The 27607-nt window shown below is 36.2% G+C and overlaps 1 protein-coding gene across 2 annotated transcripts in view; it reads right to left on the reverse strand.

The window, feature by feature from the left end:
• LOC131046365 (CDP-diacylglycerol--glycerol-3-phosphate 3-phosphatidyltransferase 1, chloroplastic) overlaps positions 1-20669 on the reverse strand; it is a 51243-nt gene extending 30574 nt beyond the window's left edge. The window contains exons 1-3 of one of the 2 annotated variants that reach the window (XM_057980105.2): positions 20292-20669; positions 5202-5299; positions 4936-4986 (exon numbers count right to left, since the gene is read on the reverse strand). In XM_057980105.2, coding sequence (XP_057836088.1) covers positions 4936-4986; positions 5202-5299; positions 20292-20451 — 309 coding nt within the window. In that variant the 5' untranslated portion in view covers positions 20452-20669. The remainder of the gene's footprint in view (positions 1-4935; positions 4987-5201; positions 5300-20291) is intronic. The other variant, XM_057980104.2, reaches the window with a different exon arrangement.
• Positions 20670-27607: the final 6938 nt, after the last annotated feature.

Genomic DNA, 27607 nt, shown 5'->3' on the forward strand with positions numbered 1-27607 from the left:
CTAGAGTTCCGGAGTTCCGGCAAGACAACACTTTACACTTCATGATTCCATTGTTTTGTCTTTGATCAATTGAGGCAGCGCTGGTCCATAGAACATATCTCTGATCGGTTCTCATTGATGGACCAAGGGTGTCATAAAATGACAATAGTCTCCTTAGAAGGAAAGAACCCAAAACGAGCTTCATTCAATAGAGTCAAAAACAAAACGCTTACGCGATACCCAACAATCCTCTCAGAGCAACAACTATTTGAAAATAAAACAATCAATGTAGAGGATTTAATGGGAATTTGCGATGAATCTCATATAGTTTCCTAGAGCACTACAACTAGGGATTTGAATTATACCACTTTTTACACATGCTCAAATAATAAGTGTCAAGCCCAATATACTCCCTATCTTTGTCACAAGATACAACCCAATGAGGTACAAATTTGAAATTCAAATAATATAAAAGGTAAAATGAAAATTCCCCTCGATGCCACAAAGAGGTCTTATATGCCAAATTAGAATGTTGGATAAGGTTGGGACCTTAAGAACTCCCCTTTAGCTCTAGCTTCATATATATATTTCATAACATTTTCAAAATAATGTATTTGGACATGGAAGTAAGCAAGAAACCATTATCTTGCATACTTTTGCAGCTTGCTTTCATTATGGTATAATTTCTTTACATTAAATAGTTTTAGAAAGCATCTCCTTTTGGCAATTATTGTGGTAGAAAATAATACAAACATAGGGTTAGATACCAAAGCTTGGAGTCAAATAAATTAGAAAAATGAAAGATAAGTCACTCCACTTTGTTTTCAAAAACTAAATTCCCAAAGGCTACTAAAAAACTATTTACCACTTGGCAACGTTCAACAAGTGATCTATAATTGACATGGATATTCAATAGTATTGTTAGTGTAATTATTTATTACACCTAATATTTAATTTTACTTAAGTAAATCCTAATTATTTACTTAAGCAAAATAGGAAACAAGAGCACATGTCATCTCCTTGCCACCTCTACCTCATTCAAACACCTTGATTGACAATAGTTATGCCACATCTCCCTCATTGAGATGAGTTCTTTGGACACCACCACTACTACATAGTGAGTTGTTCTCCAACTCACTGAACCTCAGTCAACCTCTTTGGGATATTTGTCATCTTGGCTCATGCATCCTAGATGCCTACATATATGTACTAATTTCCTTCATTATGGTAAACTGAATACAAATATCAAAATTATGTCTGTCTTGTTTTCTTTTTTGCTCTTAAATTATGTTATCACAATGTTGTTTTATTTTGAAGGAGATAAATTATTGTATTTCATTATTAAATCTAACATGGAATCAAAGCAAAACAGTTCAGATGTCAAGTAATTCATCTAGAATAATGTTTGTAGTTTCTTTCACCTAGGGTTTATAGTCTTGTAAATTGAGTTTTTTCATATTACTTATTGCAAGAGAGCTCCATAAAAAGAAAATGGACTGTTCAATTGCATTCAAAGGGCTCAATTCAGTTACTATTGACTTTCATCTTGTCCAATTCAAATTCTATGCTTGATTGAACAACATTTAAGGCTGAAAACTACAATGTTCCTGCATCTCTATGGCTAGTTGCTCCACCATTAATTCATCAAGCAAGATAGAAATTGCTCCCGTGATTCATTACATGCTTGTGCTATAGAAGTTATCAACTCGCAACAATCAAGCACAAGCAAGTAAATGAAACCTCGCATGAAAAGAACACCTTGGAGAAATCCAATTAGAGAGCAAACTCCAGTAGCAATTCACTATCGATCACTTGTACATGTGTTGTTTCCTTAATGAGGGCCCTCAAGAATGCCTTTATGCCTTTATGCTTTTATGACTGCAGCATTTAATCACCAAACATCTAGGATAATATTCTCAAGAGAGATCCTATTCTGGTACATGAGCTATCTCATAGCCCAATGAAGGTATTAATGCCAAGGCTGAGCACAAGAATAAAAAGAACTGGAATGTCTCCCATATGAAGAAACGGAAGGAGAACCAAATCAACTTCCCAGAACAGGTTATGTCATGTATTGGATATTTTTGACAGGAGCTGAAATTGTGTTCCGATCATCATCTGTGTATGACATTTTTATATATATGCTGCCAAAATGGTAACACTATTTTGTCCCCAGCCAGATATTCCACTGATGCAATGTTCTGCAAATTGGTGAGGTCATCATTTTCGAATATGAACTTAAAATTAGGCACTGTCTTTTCAGAAAGTGCATAACTTTTCAGAGGAATCCAAATATGTAAAAAAATATTCCACTTTGGATGTTCCTTATGCTGTTTTTGTCCCTGTAAAAAACCTGCATTTATAAAGGTTTAACTCAACCAGCTGACTTTGATGAGATTCACCATGATTCAACTTTCGATCATCCAGAGTTCAAATTTATGATTTATGGCATCATGTCTCAGAATTTCAAACAAGGGCCCAATCCACTTGAGAGCACAAATTGGACAAAAAAGTTTTGGAAAATACAAGTTGTTACCAACCTACAATCAACTTATTGTAAAGCTGGAACTAATGTGCTTGAAGAACATATATGACCTCAAATGTTTATGGATACAACTTCTACATTTCATGTTCATAGATCTAATATGATAATTAATTATCTTTTCCAAAGACAACCTTTTGGTACCTCTTTCAAGTCGGACCAACTCAATGTTGGTTTTGTTTTATAAATCTTTTTACAATCATTATTTGATTTTTTTATGTTGTGGCCGATATGTGGGCATATCATAGATGTTCATGAAGCTCATAAGATGTACCATCCTATGGTATGACCTTCATTCCATTACTTTAAGTGTTTAAAGTAACATCCATTTCTCTAAGATTTCAAAAGAGTTTAAAACTCCACTTTGCACATGGTGGTACATTTTTTATCTTATGTTTCAAGGTTCTTGGGACATAAAATAAGGCTACCTATGAAATAGTATTCAAGATAGACAAATGATAAGGAGCTATTGTCGATGGGTTATCAGTAATTGCATACACTCAAAACTAATGCACATAAGAGTCTAAGACATATCACTTATTTAGGTCTTTCATCCTAAATAGTTTTCATGGCCATGTGTTAAGGTTGTGCATTACTTAATGTGTTTGTTATACAGTTATACTCGAAAAACATGGAGAATGGTTGTAATTAATATAATAAAATTGTCATTACAAATATAGTTGCAAAATGCAATTTTACATGATGGTACTTTTTATTAGAATATTTAATTATATTTTAGTCACCTATATTTAGTTCCTTGTTTAATGGTCATTTAGCTTTTTAGTTAATTGGCTTTTAAGCTTTATTTAGTGTTTAGCTTTTTAGTAGTTCACTTTAAACGACTTGTTCTTAATTTAGAACGTCATCCTTGTAATCTCTTTATATACGCTTGTATATTGTTGAATAGATTATCCGATTATTGAATCATTCATTCAATTTATTTTTCACATTTCCTGTGAGAGAAATGCGAATGATTATTTATTGAATGTTAAGGGTAAATGGAATTGTACATAAGAAAGCTTGAGCAGGAGACTTTAATGTTATATCATTCATTTTGCACAACTTAGAAGAGAAATAATTTATTCCTCCCAAATTTGTTGAATTGTAATATCACTTGTCTTTACGGATGGTGATTGTGAATTTAATCTAATCTTAATGTATTATTACATAATTACATTTTCGGAATTGCTTTAATATATATTATACATCTCCCCAATTTTAGCAAGGTACCACAGCATTTATATTCTTGAATCAAAGGATATGAATTTGTTGGTGTAATTTTTAAATAAAAATTGGCTAGATTTCTGAAAATTTCGGGCACACTGAACCTGTGCAGACATTCAACATTTATTAACATAAACCTGTGAAGAGTGAGAAATATTGTCTCTTGATTGGAAACAACATCAGTACAATTGGAGTATGCTACGTTTAGCTGAAGAATCGCAATGGAGCAGTGACCAGAATTTCCCTAAGTGGCACTGACAAACTTCAGGGAAACTGGTTTAATAAATTTCTAAATCAATTTGAAAGAAGTGCTGAGTGTGTGGCAGCGTGAACATGTCAGTGTTTAGTTCATGCAACATAAGGATGAAACGATAAATCTAATGAAGAGAACAGACACACTTAAGTACAATATTATTATTTATTAACTGAGTGCCTATACTAGAAGACTTTGTAGAAGGTAAAAATAGAATTTGAAAACAAAACAGCAAAAGCAAAGGTGTATAAGAATGTTATAAATTTATAATACAAAATCAGCAATTTACAGCATAGGAGGAATGGAAGTTATGGCTTGTAGAAATATGAAAGCATGCAACATAAAGAGTACGTGCAAATGGAAAAAAATGACAACGTGATTGTTGTCCTTATGTAGAATTAAAGCAAGACACCCCAAAAGGGTTATATCTCATCTTGTGTCTATGCAATGCTGACATTCATAATCCTTGACGGTGGCCTTTCATCAAGTTTCCTGCATTCAGAGATTATAGAGGAACAGCTACGACTTACTTGCTAAAACAGCATGCACTATACAACATCAATTCCACAAAATTATATCAAATGACATTGAACCCTTTTACAGACAACAGAAATGTTTTTTTGTTATTTTATCATTTAATCCAGACAGGAACCTTCTGTTCTATGCTCTTTCAAACACTCACCAATATCAACTAATTTCTTTGGTTCTTTATTTAGCTGGAGATTTTTCAATAATATAATAAAAATTAAGTTGAAAATATGCATCCTCATATGCTTTTGAAAAAATATGGATAAAACATAATGCATCCCTGTTCAACCGTTCACCAGCATAACCAAAGTGTAGGCACATACAAGATAGCAGAATGGTTTCTGTCCAAGTACAAAAGCCAGGCATTGAACACCAGAATCAGATTGCATCGAAGAATTATTCTGTTTACCTTGTCAGCCACAGGGTCCAAGAAAGCTCCAAATGCAGAGCATGATCCCATCTGTCATCCACGACAGCGGCTGATTCAGGCCAAATTGTACCTCAAGAGACTGGATAGGGCCACTCCCAGTACCCTTGCGCCACCTATTAAACGATATATATAACAACTTTCTTACAGATAAGAAATAACACCAGGATACTTCAAATCTAGATTCTATATTATCGAGCCTTAAATAAAAATCCAGCACATATTTTTTGAAGGAAGTACTACCATACTTTGCGAGCAATGTAACCATCCAGCCAATCTGTAATGGCTGCTGCAATGAAGATACTTGCTGTTGTCATTGTTGCCCACCGATGCTCCATATAGAAAACTGATCCAATTACATTCTAGTAGTAAGGTTAAAGATTCTCCAATGTAATTTTATTCATATCAGAAATTTTAAATAATTGCAAGTTGATGTGAATGTCTTTCTCTATGCATGCACTCTGAAAAAATAGAAAAAAAATTTAGAGTTTCTAAACATTTCTGGGTCTGAAATTCAAGAGATCAAAGACATCTCAATGAATACCAGTCTGTATCATATAAAAGAAAATAATGTAACAAATAAGACAAAGACAAAATGCATTCAATAACAATTGTGAGTTTTTTCCATACAAAATGTGAAATTAATAAAGAAAACCCCAAGCGAAAAACACGAGAGTGTCATGCCTAAAGAGCTGTATATGATTGTAGCTTGAAAATATTACAAGCCTCTGTGAAGGTTGTCTTGTGTGAAATCATGTCAGTAACTAACATTACAACATGCATTTCGTACTATAGTTTGCAAACACCCAACATAGATAAAAAATTTAAGAATTTTTTGGCATCATGACATTCAGAAGTATGGTGTCAATATATTTCATTCAAAACACATACTGCTCGTGAGAATTTCTATCTTTAAACTAGAGACCAGACTTCACACTCCATAGTGGAAAACCCTTACATCATTTTCTTACCTGAAAAAGATTGTCAAAAGCTTGATTTAAGGCCCAAATAAACATTTTTTAGCCTGTTTGAGTTGATGAAAATAATCAGCACAAAGACCAAGCTTGCTAAGATGAGGGAATGAAAAGCCATAATCCATTTATTACAGCACCACAATTGCTGGGATACACAGTATGGAAACAGATCTATCAATTTAAATTTTTAAAAGCATGTGTGACTATAAATTTTCTCTAACCTAGGAAATAACTAAGGTATTAGAGTACAACCTATTTCAATGTATTGTGCAAGCCCTATTGTTGGAATTATTGGATGATAAGGCCCGTCCAAATCTAGCTAAATTGTGCACTTATCACATTCAAGTTTGGAAGAAAAAACATGGTCCAACATGAGAGGAGAATGCCCAAATAAAGAGCTCTAACTGATCCGAATCTTTTGATGAACAGATGACATATGCAATGAATACAGGATCAAGCTTACCAAAAAGGGGAGAACTCATAATTAACATAGTGTAAGGGATGAACCAATATTTAACAAGCAAGAATAAAATGGAGTTCAATGATTTTCCTGGTGTTAAAAGCAGGTTCACCTGTTTCTTTCCTGTTTATTTCCTCTGTGTTTTTCTAGGAGAATATTGAGGTTACTATTCAATGTCACAAATGCTGTAAATAAACTCTGTGGAAACACACAGGTCCTGGAAAAAGTGATGCTTCCAGTTTGCCCAATTTGTCTCAGGGGCTATGAGAATTTTGTAAAGGGGATTACGAAATTGGGAACTCTGTTCATCCCCACCCTTAACACCAAATATGATGGTTTAACTTTAAATAGCAAAAACCATAGAGATTTTGCCTATAGCTATTAATTCGTTGGTGGAAATTTTATATACAGTATCCTATGATTACAGCAGTGTGGAAATTTGGCAGGCCAGTGGTTGCAAACCCTCATGATCAAGGACATCTCTCTCTATAAGTCCTATAAAATCATAGTATTAATGATACCGGAAAGCCCTACAGGGACAGCATCTGAGGTTCTTAGAACAGATGATAACTTGCAGAGCATTAAGCAAGCTTTACAAGACAAAATTATTAGAATAATGTAATGTTTCTTTAATGGTCATCTTAGTTAGATTAGATTCTTTCTAAACTCGTCTTCAATTAACAATTGTTTCTTTAAGAAATATTGTCTTTGTAAATCTATTTAAGGAGCCTTTGTCTCCTTTGTTTAACACAATCAATTATTTGAACATGGTATCAGAGCAGGAAACACAAAAAATTATGAAAAATTTATAATCCTAAAAAAATTTCATCGATTTTTTTTAAGTGAAGTTTTCCAAAAGATTTTTGGTTTAATTTTCTAGTTCTTGTGCTTGAATGTTCATGGGCAAGATTTATTACAAATGTAATTGGTAAAATTTTATGTATTTACTAATGATCAATGCGATCATTAAATAGAGTTACAAGACACGATGTTTCTAATAAGAAACGATTGTCGGAATTAGAAAGAAACTAATTATACAAGATTTACAATATATTGACCATTAAACATAATAGAAACAAATATACTGAAGATATTATTCTAATACCCTCCCTTAACGGTCAATCTATCTATTGCACCAAGCAGCCCCCTAAACTTAACAAACTTATCAGGAAGTAGGGACTTGGTGAGGATATCTGCAATCTGGTCCTTTGTAGGAACATACTGCAAGTCCACGGATCCATCTTCAACCAGCTTGCGGATGTAGTGACAATGAAGCTCAACATGCTTGATTCTCTCATGGAAGACTGGATTCTTTGCGAGTTTCAATACCCCTTGATTGTCACAGAAGAGGGGTGTAGGACCGGCTTGAGACAGTTGGATGTCTAAAAGCATCCGTCGAAGCCAAACTGCCTCACAAGTTGCTTTGACAGTTCCTCGATATTCAGCTTCAGTCGAGGAAAGAGCTATGGCCTGCTGCTTCTTACTAGTCCAAGTGATAGCACCTGTGCCCAAACCGAAGACATATCCGGATGTAGACTTTCTGTCATCAACAAAGCCCGCCCAATCCGAATCTATGAAACCAATGAGTCTCGGATCTTTGGTCTGTCCATAAAGGATACCAAAGTCTGAAGTGCCCTTGACATAGCGCAAGATTCGCCTCGCTGCAGCCCAATGTTCTGATGTAGGGGTTGTCATGAAGCGGGATATGTAGCTCACTGGATAGCTTAGATCAGGTCTAGTGGAGGTGAGATAGATTAAATTGCCCACTAGCTGCCTGAAGTCGGATTCATTATCAACTGGAGAACCGGATTTAGCTGGCAGCTTCAGGCCTCTCTCCATAGGTGTAGATGCAAGTTTGCAATCCTACATTCTGAACTTGTCTAGCAGAGCCCTGGCATATTTGGACTGAGAAATGAAGATGCCATGAGACTGTTGCCAAACCTCAACACCTAGGCAGTAGTGCAAAAGCCCAAGGTCAGTCATTTCAAAAGACTGGCATATATTCTGTTTGATTCCCTGAACCAAAGATGCTGAGCTGCCAGTGATGATCAGATCATCAACACAAATAACCAGAATGATGATATCACTACCAGTAGTCTTAACATACAGATTTGAGTCAAAAGGACTCCTCTAGAAACCCTGAGCTGTGAGGTACTTATCAATTTTCATGTACCATGCCCGAGGAGCCTGTTTCAGGCCATAGAGAGCTTTCACCAGTTTGAGCACCTAGTGTTCTTTGTCGGCAACCTTGAATCCAAGAGGTTGGGTCATGTAGACCTCTTCCTATAACTCACCATTCAAGAAGGCACTCTTGACGTCCATCTGATGGACTTCCAGCCATACTGAGCGGCCATGGCTAGGACTAATCTGATGGTGCTCATCTTTGCAGTCGAAGCAAAGGTTTCCTCATAATCAATGCCTTCACGCTGAGAAAAGCCTTTGGCAACAAGACGAGCCTTGTACTTATCTAAAGTACCATCAGCCTTGTATTTGACTTTATAGACCCATTTGCACCCAATGGGTTTCTTGCCTGGAGGAAGATCTGACAGAACCCAAGTGTTATTTTTCAACAAGCTCTAGTGCTCAGTTGCCATAGCTTGTTCCCACTCAGGTATCCCTTTCGCCTCTGTGTATGATTGAGGTTCATACACACTGTGAATGTTAGCCATGAGAGCAAAATTGACATAATCAGGCTGCTTGCTCTTTTTCCGAGCAGTTCTACCATCGATGAGCTCATCATCATGAAGATCAGAAAGTGTCGTAGCCCACCATTTAGGCCGAAGAGTAGAAGTGCCAACATCAGATGCAAGAGGTGCAACAGGATCGGGTTCATCTAACAGAAGATCGGATGAATCTTGTGGAAAGTCAGGTGGGGCAGCTACATGTCTAGGTGATCCTACAGGAGAAGGAACTGGTGAAGGTGCAGGAGTTGGAACAGCTGGAACCCTCCCATCCGGTGGACCTAATGGAAGACGAACACCCAAGTCTAAAGCCTTCAAAGGTGGATCCTCTGAGTCCACAACTGGAGGAGAGAGCTGAAATGGCCCTCGACCCTCATCAAAAACCACGTCCCAACTAAAGATTACACAATCTGTCTCAATATCAACCAAGCGGTAGGCTTTGTGATTATCACTATAACCAGTGTGCATGAGTTTCTAACTCTTGGCATCCAACTTGGTGCGTTTTGCATCAAGGATCCAAACAAAGGTAGTGGAGCCAAAAACCTTCAGGTGACTGATTCTGGGCTTGCAACCTGACCAGGGCTCTTCTGGAGTCTTCTTCTTGACAGCCACGATAGGAGGCCGATTAAGAAGATAGACTGCAGTATTAACTGCTTCAGCCCAAAATTTCTTTGGAACACTCTTGTGTTCAAGCATTAGACCAAGACATTTCGATAATCGTGCGGTTTCTCCGCTCAACAACACCGTTTTGCTGAGGGGTGTAAGGTGTAGTGAGTTGTTCACAAAAATGGGAGAAAGCAGAAGAACAAAATTCTCCCCCATTATCAGACCGAAGAGTTACAATATGATTACCAATGCTTTAAATTTTTGAAACACAACAAAAACCTCTGATTTCTGATGAAGAAAATACACCCACATACTAAAATCATCAACAAAAAGTAGAAAGTACCTGGACCCAGTGACAAAAGGAGTAGCCATAGGTCCACAAATATCAGTTGTAGTACCTTAGAGGCTCTCCAGGAGTCGCCATCCGAAAATGAAGTCTGATGCTGCTTGCCAGCCTGACATGCTCCGCAAACTCCAAGGTTCTGGGTCTGGATTTCTGGCAATCCAATGACAAGATCTTCCCGAACAAGTTGAGAAAGATAGTGCACATTCAAGTGCTCATACCACTGATGCCAAAGTGTACTAACAAAGGAGCGCTTGGCTGCCATGGCGAGCTCTGGAGAATCACCAGAATCAACTAATCTGAATAGACCATGACCCTCAAGACCCATAGCAACAGTTGTTTGAGTTTCCCGATCAATGATACTGCACTGATGTGAACTGAAGGTCACGGCTAGCCGAGGAGAATGTCTCAAAATTTGACTAACTGAGAGAAGGTTGAGTTCCACTCCTGGAACATAGTACACATCAAGGAAAATTAATTTCCTCCCGCCAGACTGGATCTGTACATTGCCCTTTCTGACAACGGTGTAGTGTACTCTTCCCCTCCTCCAAAGATAATTGAATCTCAGTACAGCTGAAAATCAGTGAGCCAATCTCGGCAATGGGTGAAGTGGCGTGAGGCACGTGAATCTATATACCAAGCAAAGGATTGGACTTGGTCTGCAGGTCTTTTAGCCATGAAGGCGTAAAAGGCAGACTCACTCTGCTTAGTGTGCTCTGCTACATGTGTTTTCGGCTGCGAACTACTTTGCTTAGCCTGTGCCAAGCGCTTACGACACTCAAGCTTCATGTGACCAAATTTATGGCAGTAATTGCACTGAATATTTTTCTTCTTCGAGCCTTTTGATGACGGAGCAAAGTTCTTCTGCTAATAGGGCTGGGAAGGTTGAGATTAGCGTTTATCCTTCTGAAAGGATTTAGCTGCAAATGCTTGTTCTGAAGAGGCTGAGCTAGTACCACTGCCGAACTGCTACTTCCACCAATCCTGCTGCAGAAGTTTAACGCAGAGATCAGCAAACTTCAGATCAACACCAGTTGAGGTGATGTTGAGAGTTTCGACAAAATGCTTGTAAGACTTTGGTAAGCTCTTCAAAGTTATCACGACCATGTCCTCCTCCTCCATTTTCCAGCCGATGGCTTCCAACTGGTCACGGATTTCCTTGATCCGATTGAGGTGATCCTGAAGAGATTTCCTCTCATCCATGACAATAGAAAAAAGCATATTCTTCAGAAAGAAGGCTCTGCTCTTATCAGATGTCTCATGCAGTGTCTTGAGATGCTCCCATATCTCGACAGCTATGTTGCCAGAAGGTATTTGAGGAAGCTGATCGTCGATCACTAAGAGCTTGCTAAGCATGACTGCTTCACAATTTTGTTCATCAAACTTTGTCTGGTCAGGACCTGCTGCAGAGGGACAGGTGGCCTTTCCAAGAACTAACTGATCAATAACGCAATACTCAAAAATGGTGAGCATCCATTGTTTCCAGGTGTTATAATTTCTGCCATTGAATTTCTAACTGCCCTCGAGCAGAATATTCGTCAAAGATGCCATTGCTGAAAATGAAGGTCAAAGCTGGGTGCCCGGATAATGGCACAAATATCGAGGCAGAAAACGCGACGCATGCAAGGAAACGGAGGCAAAATACTGGCACTAATTTCAAGGCAGATTTCAAGAAATTTACCAACATGGATCTCAATGTACGGATTTCTGGAGGACCAAAAAAAATTGACGAGTACCTAGAAACGCTAACGAAAAACCCACAAAAACCCAAATCACAAATATTTGAAAAAAAATTTCAAAAACCCTAGCCGCAGAAATAGAATGATTGAGGGTTTATAAAACCCTGGGCGGCAAAAAAGCGTTTGAAGAAGCAACAAAGAGACGAGATTCGCAAAAACCAAAACCCCAGCCGAAAAAAAGAACAGGGTCGTCATCGAACACAGAAGGTGATGCCAGAAATTTGTGTCGCGCAAGGAAAGAAATTCGCGCGACACACAAAGACACAGAGAACGGCCACGGAAAATATAGATGCCTCTTGCCGTCGCAAGCTGGAAAACGGCACTAAAAAACGCAGAAATTTGGCACAGAAATGAAACGAAATTCGCATAGATAAATCTAAAATCGCGTAACTCGGGAGCCGAAGATACAAACGTGATTTTTAGAAACACGTGAGCCTAAACCCGCAGAACAGAAAGCCACGCACGCCAAATACTGCAGCCACAAACACGGGAAACGAGGGTGTGAAAAACGAAAAAAACGTGAAAAAGAAACGCGTTTTTAGACACCCACAGGAAAATACTCAAAAAAAATTTGAAAGCAATCTTCACTAAAAATAAATTTTAGAATTATAAGATTGCTCCAAAATATTTAATTGTACTCTAATACCATATTACAAATGTAATTGGCAAAATTTTATGTATTTACTAATAATCAAAGCGATCATTAAATAGAGTTACAAGACACGATGTTTCTAATAAGAAACGATCGTCAGAATTAGAAAGAAACTAATTATACAAGATTTACAATATATTGACCATTAAACATAATAGAAACAAATATACTGAAGATATTATTCTAATAAGATTTGTGAGTCCGTATTCATTTTTTTTTGGCACATTTTTTTCTTGATCACGGATCTGTGAACGAGGCTGTGTTCGTTGGTCTTCTAGCAGCTCATGTCTGTGTCATCTCTATTTTGAAAATCACGGCCTCTTTGCATCGATTTTGACTGTGTTTTTCGAAGACCGCATGCAAAGGTTTTTGCCGCATTTTTTTCTCCTAGTTCCTGTTCACGAACCAGCATGTTGGCCCGACCTCTATTTCGATTCATGTTTGAGGGCACCTGCATTTTTTTTGTTCTTCGCAAAGTTTGAAGGCAAACATCACGAGAGTTTGTTTTCTCTACTCCTTTCGGACCGCATTTTTTTTTCCTGCTTCTAATCCGGCAATTTAACACAGCCCACAATCTAGGTGTCTCTACGCCTTTTGTGCCTCCATTTGCTTCTGCACAATTTGTCTATAAATCGTGACCATCAATCTTAGCTAAGTCTTGGTGTGGCTAGAGGTTCTTACGAAATAGGGTTTGCAAATAGATTCCAGGTTTTAATAATTGTCCTTAAAAATTTTGTTCAAGTTTTAATAATTTTGTCCTTCAATTTTGTCCTTAAGAATTATATTTGGGTTTTAATAATTTTCTCCTTAAAAAATTCTAGAAGGGTTTTATATTTTTTGTCCCTTAAAATTATTGTGAAATTTGCATGATTTTTTCCACAAAAAACATTTTGTATTAGGGTTTTACCATTTTTTCCTTAAAAATGAGGTTTTGTATGTTGATTTGTGTCTTGGATTTTGTGCCAACTACTCATTGATGTTTCAGTGTATGGGTTTTGTGCGTTTTTCTCCTTAAAAATTGTTTATGGGTTTTGATAGATTTTTCTCCTCGAAAATCATGTCTAGTTTTTTTCCACAAAAATTGTGGTTTCTTGCAGCTATTCAAGATCACACCTAGAGTTGCTAGGGCAACAATCTGCACAAGGGTTTGCCGATTTTCTCCTCAAAATCGTGGTTTCAGTTTTTTTGTTTTCCCAACATCAAGTCAAAAGGTTTCTAGTTATCTTGATCATTAACATTCTGCAGATCCAAGGAGGGTCTTAGCAGCAATAGAATGTTTTGAAGAGAAGGGGCAGCCTTCTTTGCGTTTGTGATCAAAAGACCTGCAAATTGTCTTCAGTAGGGTAGTTAGAACAATGACCATTAAGGGAGGGTATTAGAATAATGCAATGTTTCTTTAATGGTCATCTTAGTTAGTTTAGATTCTTTCTAAATTTGTCTTCAGTTAACGATTGTTTCTTTAAAAAAACATCATCTTTGTAAACCTATTTAAGGAGCCTTCCTCTCCTTTGTTTAACACAATTGATTATTTGAACAAAAATAAAGAACCGACAAACAAAAACTTAACCCTTCACAATCTTCATAAGGTTTTGGGAGAGATTGTTGTGGATATTGAAGCTTTAATTAACTCTTCATTGGTATTTTGGGTAGCCACTATTTCTGTCTACCATACGATTTTGGTGTCTAATTTTATAGTTTTCAGACAATTTATATGACACATGAAACAAAGGCACCTTTTGATAAGAGGTCTCCGTTATCAAAACCCAATTACAATGTTGTTGTTCAGTTTTAATTTATTAATATCTAAATGTATCCAATATTTATAAGTATGCTATCTTCACTCTGTTGTTAGAATCAATGCATGCAAATGTAAATATGAGATGAAATTTATTTGTTAAAACTAGCAGAACTGGTAGGATCTATACGGCAAAAATAATGACAAAATCATTTGTACAATAATGATTGTAGATTAATTGTTTACAATCAGTTCCATAAGAAATAAAAAAGGCTTTGCAAATCCTAAAAAAGCCAAAAACATAGTTAGGACGTGATTAGCTCTATGGCCTCAACACTCGCATTTTTTGAAGGGTTTAAAGTCTTAACTCTTGGAGTTTGAAAACAATAAAATTATGACAAATGGTGTAATGTCCCCTACCTGATTAACATTATTAATCTATTTCAATATACTAAAATTGATTGAGAGACTAATCATGAAGCTAGTCATTGATATTCTTCAACTTATTAATTATTAACAATTGCTTATTGATTTTCCTCATTAGATGATTAATTTCATTATTCATAGTTCTTAATACAGTTATCAGACCCTACTACTACTTCGGTTTTAAGGGAGAAGGGTCTATGTATGTTACCAAAGCGCTTAGAGACCAAATACAATAGGGTCTATACCCTCAAGGCTTATGGGACACTGATCCCCACCCTATCTTGGGACTTAACCTATTGCTTGGATTTAGACTGCCCCTCTTTGGAACATCTCATTCCCATCTTCTTAAATACTAACAGTAATAACATGTAGACTATAAGTATACTAATTTCTTACGTATTATGAATATATATGAAATTAAGTATGACTATCATACATATTGCAGTCCAAATTAATATTACTATTTATTCTGCATAAGAACATTATCAGGCTTCATATATTAAGCATACTTATTAAACACATCCCCATGCATACCACCAAGAAGAAGGATGTTACTGCGTGTAACTTAATAACAGTTCTGATCTGATCTGATCCATTCCATGGTGCTGTCACTGGTGGATTTTGATTCCTTTCCTTTATATCTCTCAATGTGAGGGAGAGGTCACACCTCTTCATCATGTATGCCCTTTGGCAAGAGACACATTCTTTGACAGCTCTTCATTATTTCTGCCCTTTGAAAGGGACACAACCTTCCACAATCAGATCTGCACTTCTCATTTCCAATTTCTCCCCTCCTCAAATGAGGTTCTCTTCTCCCTTTTATATCTCATGTTTGAGGGAGTCACAACTTATCATTTCATGCCTTTTGACCATCCATTAACTTTAATCAATTTTCAATTATATTTGATTATATTCTGTTATATTTTAATTTAATTTTTATATTAATTCTTTTGTATTTTATTATTTTTATTTATTATTAAATTAAATTTCAACGTAGGGAGATTATAAACGGCATATGCCATGAAGCTCAACAAAAACTTTAGAAATCCTAAAAAGCCAAAAACAAATAGTTAGAGCCTGATTACTGCTCTATGTCCTCAACATTCACATATTTAGAAATAACTAAAATGGTGTTTTTCATATTTTTATGATTTTTCAGAATTTATAATTTCCCCAGTTTTTCTGGATTAAATTCCAACTAATTGAATTACAATTATACTTTTAGTTCGCTTACTCAATCCTGATCCCAAATGATGCTACCATGGCTGCAGCAACATCAAGGATCTATGTGAGATATGAGCAAAAGACCCCATAGAGCTACTGATGTTCGGCTGAGTGATATAGGCTCCTCACTACCATAGTTCATGACAAACCCAACCCCAAAAAAATTTTGCTTGATCCACAAACCGAAACCAAAATCCGACCAGAACCAGCAAAATAGTTTAAAGATTTTAATTTCTTCAGCTTGAATCCATTAATCAATTTAATTGTATGCTTGTATATGTGATTGGAGTAGCTTGTTATTGATTGTTTTCTCAATTATTGTGTTTTTAACTTGTATTTAAAAAAGAGTGCATAGGAAAACCTTTAGTTCCTTTAAATATCTCGATATTCCATGGTTTGTTCAATTTGCCAGGTCGGTGCAAAGTCTAGGTACCAATTCCAAGTCCACATCCAAAATCAGCCTGTCAAGTCTGTGCCAAGTCTGGATCTGGTAACTATACTTTCAAATTTCACAATAAAAAACAAGAATATTACCATGTCCTTGAACATCCTTCCTGTACCTGCATAGCTGCTTGTGAAGCAAGCTACGCAAATGGTGTAAAGTGTTCATCTTATTGTGATCAACTCAATGTTTGAAACATATTTGGTCATATCTAGGGCAGTGAAGCATCACTTGATTTCCATCCTTTATTTCTCCTTAATTACATGGCATATAGAGGAGAGATTGGTATTCTGGGTTCTTCTGTTTCCCTGTTTCAACTGCTAGGTTCAATGTGAGTTTACCCTGAGCCAACAAATTATAAGAAACATTGACTGCTCCCAAACTCCACAGTTGGATAAGACAAAGTAGTTAATATCCACCAGCATTCTTTCATTTAATTACATGCAAATAATTCTCTCTTCACCATTCATAAGACTGGGGATGGTGAAAAGCATTAGCCATCTCAAGATCCTTGAAGAAGACAATGAGATCACTAATTACCAGGTGAAGGGTTTGTAAGAGGAACTAATGGTCCTTTCTAATTGGTTGAATAAATTGACAGAAGACTATTATTGAGCTTCTGAGCAAAATTTAAAGATCTACCTCCACTTAAACACTCAGTTTGTTTTGAAGAACCACCAGCAAGAAGTGAAAGCTACTTCCATACCCTACTTGATGATTTTTACGGCACTAAAAATAAACGCTACTATCCCTTTCCTTGTTATTTCTTGTATGCTTTTCAGGCACATTCTTATGATTCCTACTCTGTATCAAGGATGCTGTGTCCTATTGCTTGGTTTAGAAGAATTAACTTGTTTTATGGAAGCCCTTGATATTAGCTGTATTCCTGTTCGATCAATAGGATCTTTGGGAGAGGTGTTTTGAGGGATGCATTTGTTCATTCAATTTTGTCTAAAGCACCAATCCCAGGAATTTTCTGAATTCTGGTAACTGGGAATTTGGGCAGTCAATTTATCCCCACTTTGGAAAGTAGGTATGACAGTGTTCTATGGTAATGCCAGCAGAGCCCTCCTCCTTGGCAATTGTGCTGTTTGGTAGCTCCAATAGATTTCATATGCGGAAGTGGAACAATGGTGATGTAGAAATGCAGCAGGCCAGAGGCCTTGAACCCTAGTCTTCTGGCGCATCTCTCTCTGTAATTCTTATCAAGATTTATGAGATAAAATCAGAAGTCTAACAAAAAAACAGCAATCCTGCACAATCTTCAGAAGAGTCTGGGAGAGGTTACTGTATTTATCGCTCTTTGTTAAGATTTCAGTAGCCAGTATTAATGTCTACTTGATGTCGGGGGTAATTTTGCCCGTAAGATTTTCGACATATGAAAGTCATCTTTTAAACTTATGTTTGTGATCACAAGAAGCTTGGGATGACAATTTAAGACATATAAGAAGAGAATATTAATGTCTAACCAATGCACATAATAAGGATAAGTCATTCAGAAATAATTGATGTTAAGATTATCATAGCTGTGTAGGGATGCAAAATATGAAAGCAAAGAAAATGATTGCTTGAAAAATTAAATACCATGAAAAATACTCAAACATAGAATGTGTTTCACGCTAGCAGGCTCTTCAGAAATAGGCCAGTCTTAATATCAGTAGTTCTTGAGAAGGAACTTCAAATTTTCAAAAGGCAAGGAGAAAACCTATTTTAGCATTCTTCTAAAACTAATGCAATTTTTTTTCAAGCAATTGTGGCATAAATGTAAAGGAGGACACTCCTAAGACAATGGCCTGGGTTCAAATGCCCCTCGCTAAATAGGATAGCATAAATTTCAAACAAAATGTGAAATGCGTTTGTGTTATGACAATTATGGGATATATTGAAATAAATGGTACTCACATAGAAGCACAAAGATCAAAACATCAAAAGAAAAGAAGAAAAAATAAATTCCTGATGTCCATTTGGGATTATATGGTAAGATTTATATTACAGATGGAGAACCCCAAAATACTTTTTCTAAATTTCTTTATATGAAATTGTATTCAAAAGACAAAAAATATACTCCAATAACAAGAGCACTTCACTCACATAGATCTTTTGTGCTAAGCTAGCCTTAAAGTTAATATCAATATTTCTTGATAACATAATTCAAAATTCTTAAACACAAACAAAGTCTAGGTTTTGTCTTGTTGTCAATTATTCTTGTTGAAAACTTACCAAGTTGAATCTCCCACTGTTATAAAGTAGCTAAAAATTCTAGCAAACATGTGGCGAAGTTCTGACATAAAAATTATAATGTGCATTCAATTGTAACCTTTGTTTACATGCGCCTTTTGTTCAAGTTTACCAAACCCAGTTTCAAATTTCCCACTACAATAATCCAGCAACATTCAACTATAGCCTATATTTACAAATCTTAAGAATGAAATTCAAGCTTACCAAACCCCAACTTATTTTGTCCACTGTGAAAAGGCAGCCCATAACTTTCGGGAGAACATATGGTGAAATTGGGTAATAAACATTAGAGGCTAAAGTCCAATATAACCTACATTTACAAATCTTACGAACATGATTAGTTTTAACAAATCTGGTTTGATTCTCCCACTACAATAAGTTAGCCCATAACTATGTGAAAACGTGATGAGGTTGTGAGGTAAATATTCTAAATCTTGAAAACCTGGTTCAAGCTTAGACCACCCACATTGAGTTCTCCTATTACGATGTAGTAGAGGGAATCATCCTTCACTTTCACTTTCATTCTAAAAAGATTGCTTGATCCTAATTCTAAAGAAATGTTTCTCCCAAGCAGACCCTGAGATTCGTCCAGAACTTGATTCATTCTTGTTCCAAAGGGCTCCCTTACTCATTCCCTGCATATCTCCAAAAACCAACCCCTGACTATTGCTGTAGTGGTATTTCATTCTTCAGGCATTTATGCACTCATTTAACAGGACAAAAGGATCAAGTATCCCAACCAGTGACGTTGAGGGTCATTTAGATCATCAAGAGATAGTAACTCAGCTGATTTTAGGACCTTAATGCCCGAATCTCAGTCCATAACACAAGCAAACATGTAGCAATATTGTGATGTTAATATTATGAGGTGCATCCAAGTGTACCCTAGGTTTACAAATCATAAAAACTGCAGTTCAAACTTGGAAAACACAGGTTTAACACTGCAATAAGATAGCATGTAACTACAGCAAACATGGAACATTGTCATGGCATAAAGAGTATGTGGTGCGCTTTAGTGTAACCAATGTTTACAAATCTTAAGAATGCTCTCCAAGCCTAACCCACAAGGAGTTAAAGGAAACCCATAACCTTGCCTCGAATATATATCAAACACAAAATAATGATTATAGTCTTGAGAATATTTCCCAGAACTACACCGCTATGAATTAAGGGCAATTTGTAACCTCGCGCAATACATATCAAACGAAAACAAAAATAAGAAAAAATTTCATGGGATATCAAGCTAGGTGGGTCTGACTGTGAGTGTAGGGAAAAAACCATGACTGAGCAGGTTTGGACCTGAATGCTTGGGGATATTAAGCTAAGCGGTCCTGATTGTGGGGAAAATTGCATGATTAAGCAAGTTTCATCCAGAATAATACTTGGAGGCTCGGTCATCTACAAAGTACCGATAGCAAGATCATTTTGCTAGATTTAATCACACTGCAATAGTACAGGGATTGGAGATCTCCCGTAACAAAGTCCCAATTACTACGTCCCTACCTGTGTCCACTGGTTCATCTCGCTAGTTTCAATCTCACAATTTCAGTATCGCCTTGTGCAATGAGTGCAAATGGCACATTCAAGCCTACAAGCGACAGAATCTTAATAACCCACTACTCATAAAAGTCGGGTCACCAAAATTGATTGGCATTCCCATGCGAGAAAAACACAAGTAACTTAAATACTACGACAAGTTAATCCCACAGCATTTCAACCAATTTCAACGCTTCATCATGTGTCATATGAATTTACACACCAAACACCATAAAAGTTTAAAGAATTCTACGAAATCCACAGAAAGGGTTATAAATTTACCGGCCACGAGCACAGGAATCGCCACCACCCTTGCAAGCGTTAAAATCGTGGGTAGGGTGAGAATTCTTGACGATGTTTCAGCTTTCTGTAGGCACTGTTGAGTATCTTTAGTAACTTTAATAACTCCATTGTTGTAAATGTGCTGCTCCAAGCCCTCCATTAACTCTTCTGTTTTTCTTTCCTGCAAACCCTAGCACGTTACAGAGTGCCTGCTTGCCGAAAAGAAAGAAAAATAATGGCGTGTGAATCTGCTTTTTTGGGGGTTTGCTCGCAAGAAAACAACGCTGAAGTCAGCTGCGTTGCTTCCTTTTATTTGCAACGTACTTCAAAATTTGTACTTCTGCTGAATGACTTTTTCTTTATTTTGGGAGAGATTTTATTTTTTATTTCTTTCGTTGTTGCAGGCGAAAGATACTTCTTTAGCCGCTAGCGTGTCGAATATCTAGTGGAGTAATATATCAATTATTAAGTTAAAGTAGGTGCCATGGAATTTTTGATGGAACATTAATTAGATCCTTTGTTATTACGACACTCTTTAATCAGATAATTAGATTTTATTAATATATTAGTTTGAAGACAGAAAAAATTGTAAAAGATACAAAATAAAATAAACAAAGTTATGTTGTTGCGAAGTTCTTGTCAAGTGTTGTTATAAGGGTTTCCTCCTTTGAAATGTAGACAATTTGAGAGAAGTATTTATCTAATCAAACCATTGGTAGGTATGGTATTATTGACCAACCATTTTGCAAATTAGGAATACTCATATAGAGTGCTTAATTCAATGAAGACAGCCTCAATCTCATGGTGTCCAAGCATATCAAGCTTAACTAGTTGAATAGGTAACCCTGAGTACGATATCAATAAGACCTCTTTCTATATGTATATCTCTTTTTTTCACTTTTTATTTTCTCTCTCTTTCTACCTCTTCTCTTTGTTCGTGGAAGGTTAGTTAAGCTATTAGATTTCTTCTAGATGCAATTGATGTTAACAATAGAACATCATCTAGTGGATATATGTTTAACCTACGGAGTGGTGCAATAAATTGTATGAGAAAGAAATAGATCATGGTATATCTTTAAAATATAGAATCTAAGTACTTGTAAGTTACTTGTGCTTGTAAAGAGGCAATGTGACTTCTTATATTGTGTTCAGATATTTTCCTAAGACAATAGTTAGTGAGGATTTACCTTGATATTTGTGGTGGTCCTAATTTAGCCAAGAAGCCAACTTTTCACATGTTAAAGGCACATTGATATGTGGAATGATTTTATTTTCGACAATATATAAGAAAAAAGGGTAATGATTGAGAAGGTGAACACGTTGTAGAATGTTACATTCATTTGATGAAGTTTGTAAACATAGAGAAGTTCTTGTGGTAAAGGAATGATGTTTCCCCTTAGTAGCTTGTAAATTTATTCTATGTTTGGACTATACGTAATGGTATAAAACAATTGAAATATGTATATATTCTAAATTAATGTGATGTAATGACATTGTCATTTTATTGATATCAAATATTTAAAAAAAGCTATAGCTAATCTTTGATTGTAACACTATATTTTGAGTTATTCATTTTTTTTAATTATATATCATATATTTATATTTACTAGTGTAATATATATATCAAAATAATATTGAAATAATAATTGAATAGTAATTGTATAAATATTAAAATATAATATTCAATATAAATGAAAATATGTTTATCAAATATTTTATATATATATAGCAATTGTCTAAATATTAAAATATAATATTAAATATAAATAGAAATATATGTGTGTGTGTGTATATATATATATATATATATATATATATATATATATATATATATATATATATATATATATATATATATATATACATATGTGTATATATTTGTGTGTGATATATGTGTGTGTGTGTTATGTATGTGTATGTGTATGTGTATGTGTGTGTGTGTATGTGTGGGTGTGTACACACATATATGTATATATATACATATATGTATTTATGTATATATACATATACATATATATACATGTATATCCATATATATACATGTATATATATGTATATGTATACATATATGTATATGTATATGTATGTATGTATATGTATATGTATATGTATATGTATATATATGTATATTTTTATTTATTTTTTGTGTGTGTGTGTATAGTGTGTGTGTGTGTTGTGTATGTGTATGTGTATGTGTATTTGTATAATATATACATATGCATATGCATGCATATATGTGTGTGTGTGTATATATATCTGTGTGTGTGTGTGTACATACACATACACATATGTCCTATACATATACATATACACATACTGGTGCAGGAGCACCTTCACAATTTTGGCTTGTTTGATCCTGATGGGATCATGAATTGAATAAAGGACTATTGTAAGAGTCCAAGTGTGTGTTTTAGGTTTCATTATGGTTTAGGTTTATCTTAGAGTGGTTTACCAAAGGTTTCACAAGTTTTATTTCTAGTTTTGGCCCACAATGCATTGTAAGCCAAAAATGGCATTATAGCGAAAATGTGTTAAAAACCTTGTAACAAGCCTAGAAAGGAATTGGAGTAGGTGTATTTATTGATTTGACACCATCTCAAATGGTTAGGTGGAAGATATTTGTCTCGTAGGCCAAAAATGCACTAAGAGTCAAAAATTGCTAATGTTGTCAGGCACATTTTGACAAAAAGTGAGAAACGTTGTAAAATCACTCTACGAGGTAGTTATGGACGTCATAATGGTTGGAATGGTTTGAGTGTGCCTATATAATGACACTTCAAACATTGTAAATGGGTTGGTTTTGTATTAGCAAGAGGTAGTTAATGAAAAATGACTATTTTTCATGATTTTTAAGCTTAATCTATTATAACAGTCCATAAAGAGCACTATTTCCATACTGTTCTTTCATGGGAGTTTGTGTCATGGTTGTATGAAGGTTTTTCATTCTTGGTGTTAGGGTTTTTATTGTGTTTTGGTTTATCAAATAAAATCTTTTTGGTTTTGCCAGTTCACTGCCCTGAACTGAGGTTTTGAAGAAAATGGATTGAAACACTTGGTCTCCATGGGTAACCAAGCAAAAATGAACCTTGGAGACCAAGTTGGACCTTTGTACATATTGTATTTTAAGTTTTTGTTTCCATTTGTGATGGAAAAGGTGAATTTGAGCATTTATTAGGCAAGTTGTCCAACTTGGCTAATATTCTTCCTTAAGGCTCAAAATTTGGGTTCTGAGCATCAAATGTTGAAACAAAGCAAGGACAAAGGTCTATACCTATCCTAGAAGCATTTTGAAGGAATTTGAAACTCCAAACTTTACTCTTTTTGCATTATAAGAAGTCATTGTTTGTGAAGGGCAGCAAACTCCCTGTTTTGGGAAATATAAGGGTTTTTGACATCAATATTGTCTTTGAAACTTTCCATACATGGAGACTTAGCCTTCTTTGTTCAATTCAGGGTTAAATTGTTGTTTGAAGGTTTGTTCATGCTATGGTGCAGGCATTTGGGAAGTCTAAACCCTCTGTTGTGTAGCAAAAACAGTGAAAACAGTGAAAATGACTATTTTTTGTCACTTCTATAGCTAGCATGCTAAGTGTTTGGTAAAATGACAAGTGGTAATTGTTTAAATAGTGTTCTCCAAGGTGTGGCAGAGTCTATCAGTCAGGTTAAGACCTTGGTTTGTGAAGGAGTAGTGGTTTCCAAAGTTGTTTGGGTCTGAACCCTAGTAAACCCTACTAAAATGCCTATAATGGTGGACAGTCCCCAAACAACCTCCTCAACAACTAAAACTACAAAAATCCTTGAGCCTTGACACTATTAATAGCTTCCAGTATGACTCCTAAGGTGGAATTGGCCATCGTTGGTTAGTATGAGCAAAAATACCTCAAATTAGACCTACTCGGCTAGTAGCCCTTTTTAGCCTAGTTTTGTAAAAAGTATGAACCCGATTTGTGTAAGGTTGAATGGTCTTGAAGAACCATAGGAAATCATTTGAAAACATTAAAGAAAGCCTCCTGACACCTCAATTTGAGTAGAGTTACTATATTAGGGGTTTAGACCTATAAGAAGGGTTTGAGTAAGTGTTGAGGAATGAGAGCATGGTAGTTTGAGTTGAGCAAGTGTATGAACAAATGATGGGAAGAACTCAAGGACGAAGTTTTGGGTTGAGTGAAGCTTGTGAACATTGAAAGTGGGCCTTATCAAGAAAACCAAAACCTTTCCTCTCTCATTTGAAGGAGTCTCTTAACAAGAAGATTATACTTAGCTTTAATTGGTCCTCCTTTGGGATTCTTCCTATCAAATTGGTATCAGAGCAAGGAAGTAGATCCTTGCAGTTAGTTGTGAGTTGTGAGAGTTGAAGAAAGAAGTTCCTAGCAACATGGAGAGTAGATATGATCCAAGACAAGCCATTTTCAAAACCAAGTGCAAATGCAAGGGTAAAGTATGTAAAGTTGTAGTTGATAGTGGTTCTCTTGACAACGTAGTCTCAATAGAAATGGTGGAAAAGATGAATCTACCAAGGATACCACATGAGTCACCTTACAGATCATTTGGTTTGAGTGATGATAATTGGGTTGATGTCTTAGAGAAGTCTGTTGTTCATTTCAATATTGGTCCTTACTATGAGATGGTGGAATGCGATATTATGCCCTTGAGAGATTGCCATTTGATTTTGGGAAGAGCATGGCAATATGACAATTGCACTATGTATGATGCTTACAGGAATGTTTATCAATTTTCTAAGGATGGCAAAAATTTTACCTTGAACTCTATGAGGGAAGAAGATGATCCAACATGGCGTATGATGAGAGGTCTAGGGTTGGTTGAGAGAATAGCTTTCCCTGAGCATAAGAATCACCAAGAGGAAGATGTTGAAGAATCAGATGGTGAAGCAGTACACAATGAAGGTTTAGAGGAAGAAGTGACCCCAAGTATCATGGAAGGTGAAGTTGAAGAGGTAGATAGTCCATTCAGTGACTTTGAGCAATAGATGCATGCTGAAGTGAAGAGTGAGCGGCAAAGAATTGAAGAGGAACCTTATATGGCAACGGTTCTTGAGGATGAGCAAGGATTAGAGACCAATGTGGTTGAAGCACATACTCTTTATCCCGATGATGGAATTGTTGAACATATTGGACAACAAGAAGACATAGTACAAGGGTCACATGCACTTGAGAAGCCTATTAACAAGCAGGATACAGAGATAGTTGGTACTGATCATTATGTTGCTACAGAGGTCTACACGCATGAACACTATCAGATTGGTACTTGTCTTTATGAAGGTGTCATGACCTTTATGGGAGCAATGCTCTATCCTAGGTTACCGATGCATGACACCAAGCACCTATATTGGTCCCCACAAATGAGCACTTCTCCTCACTTTGAGATGAAGTTCATTGAGATTTCTCATATCTATTCCTGGAATTGTTCTTCGACTGAGAGTTTACTGGAATGGCAGTTAATCGTGTCATTTACACCTATAGCGTCCTAAAATTGCGACACTTGCAATTTCGACTGCATTTCGGTCTTCACGATGGCGACGCAACACGCAACCTGAATGGAGACCCCGAAACCTGATTACGACACTGAAATTTGCATTTTTCAAGCACACTGGCCTAAACCTCCTTGCACCCTGCTGTCCCGGGAGGTGGGACCAGAGCGCCCAGCGCCCTGGTCCCTGGGTCCTATTTTGGGCCCGGTCTCTTTTGGACTTCGGGTCTTTTTGTTTGCAATTTGGAAATTAACTTTCCTGGTCGGCCTAAGGTCGGGAAAATCAGTCTATCAGCCCTAAATTACAAGTATATAAACTACATATTCCTCTTTCATTCGATATGATGGAAAAAGCGTGGAAACTATACTCAAGCATTCAGGCATTCAAGCATTCTTTCAAGCAATTGATCATTCTAAGTCTCCATTCAAGGCTAAGTGTTGCATTCAAGACAAGGATTCAACCATTGAAGAGGAGATCACATACTACATGCTACATGCAACATACAACAATACAACAAACAACAACATCTATACCTTCACACATAAGGATACAAACATCCTTAGAACAAGGTATTAGTACTTGTTTTACAGTCATTTACATTTACAGCACTTGCTCATTTCTTGGTTAATTCCAAAACCGGGGTTTGACCTAATGGCAAACCCCTAATCCCTAACCCCCCAATCGTTTTCGCTTTTCTGTGTGTAGGTTGCAGATACGCGGCTGAAATTGAAGATCTGGAATCCTTGTGCAGAGACGAACAGATCCCCCTTCGTTTCACGGATTTTTCGGAGGACCGTGGCGCCAGGCGCCATCGTCCCGACAACTTTTGCTCAAATTTGCAGGACAGCGCCGTATCGACATTTTACTGCTAATTCTAGGTCCGCAGCTTCATCCTATATCCCTATCTCAGTTTATAAAGCGAATCTTTGTCACTTTCTATGCATTCCTAGCCTAATTCTCCTATGCACATTCTTTACAAAAGAGGGTAGCCTTGCTGTCTTAACCCCTTGAAACACATTTAGCATCCAATCTTGCCTTGTGTGGGATTGGATCTTGTGGGTTTCAACCCCTCTTTTGAATGTAAAGTCTCTCCCCTAAGTGAAAACCATCAACCCTAGTGTATCTCCCTTCTCTCTCCTTGGAGTTGGAAGAGGGGAGAGCAACTAGGGTTCGATCGCGATTTTCCGCTTTACATTTTGGTGAACCCGACGTGAACATCCTTTCTGATTATTCATAGTTAGATCTGAAAATTGGATTCCTTGATTACATTTCCATGTTTGATCTTTTGCAAAATTTTAGAGGTTAATTGCATAAAAACCCTAAATTTTCTTTTTAGTAATTAAGCTTGTGAAATGTCTAAATGTTAATGCTTGTTTTAGATCTACCCTTCTATTACAAATTATCAATTCATATTTGTGCTTTAATTTTGAAAATTAAGTGGTTAAGTGTCAAAACCCTAATTTTTGAAACCCTCTTGATTCAACCTTTGTCCGACAATTTCACTGATCAAAACATCTCCAAATCAGCTGTAACTTTGGATTCCGCAATAAAATCACAATATCTTTCATCCCTGAAAATTTGGAAAAAAGTTGCGAGGACCGTGTGCACTCCGAGCGCCATCGTCCCCGACATTTTTTCTGAAATTTCGGGAGCGAGATCTTACTGTATTTTCCTGCTAAAATCCAGAATTTTGGCTGAATTTATCAAATCTAACACTTTCAAAATTACAGTCAAAGTTGGTCTTGTGATTGCTTGGATTAAGGCTTCTAAACATTCAAAAATCATCGAAATTGAAATTTTGTGTCAAAATTGTGTTCTTACTGTCCTA

Source organism: Cryptomeria japonica, chromosome 8 (genome assembly GCF_030272615.1).
Source record: "Cryptomeria japonica chromosome 8, Sugi_1.0, whole genome shotgun sequence".
Lineage (NCBI taxonomy): Eukaryota > Viridiplantae > Streptophyta > Pinopsida > Cupressales > Cupressaceae > Cryptomeria > Cryptomeria japonica.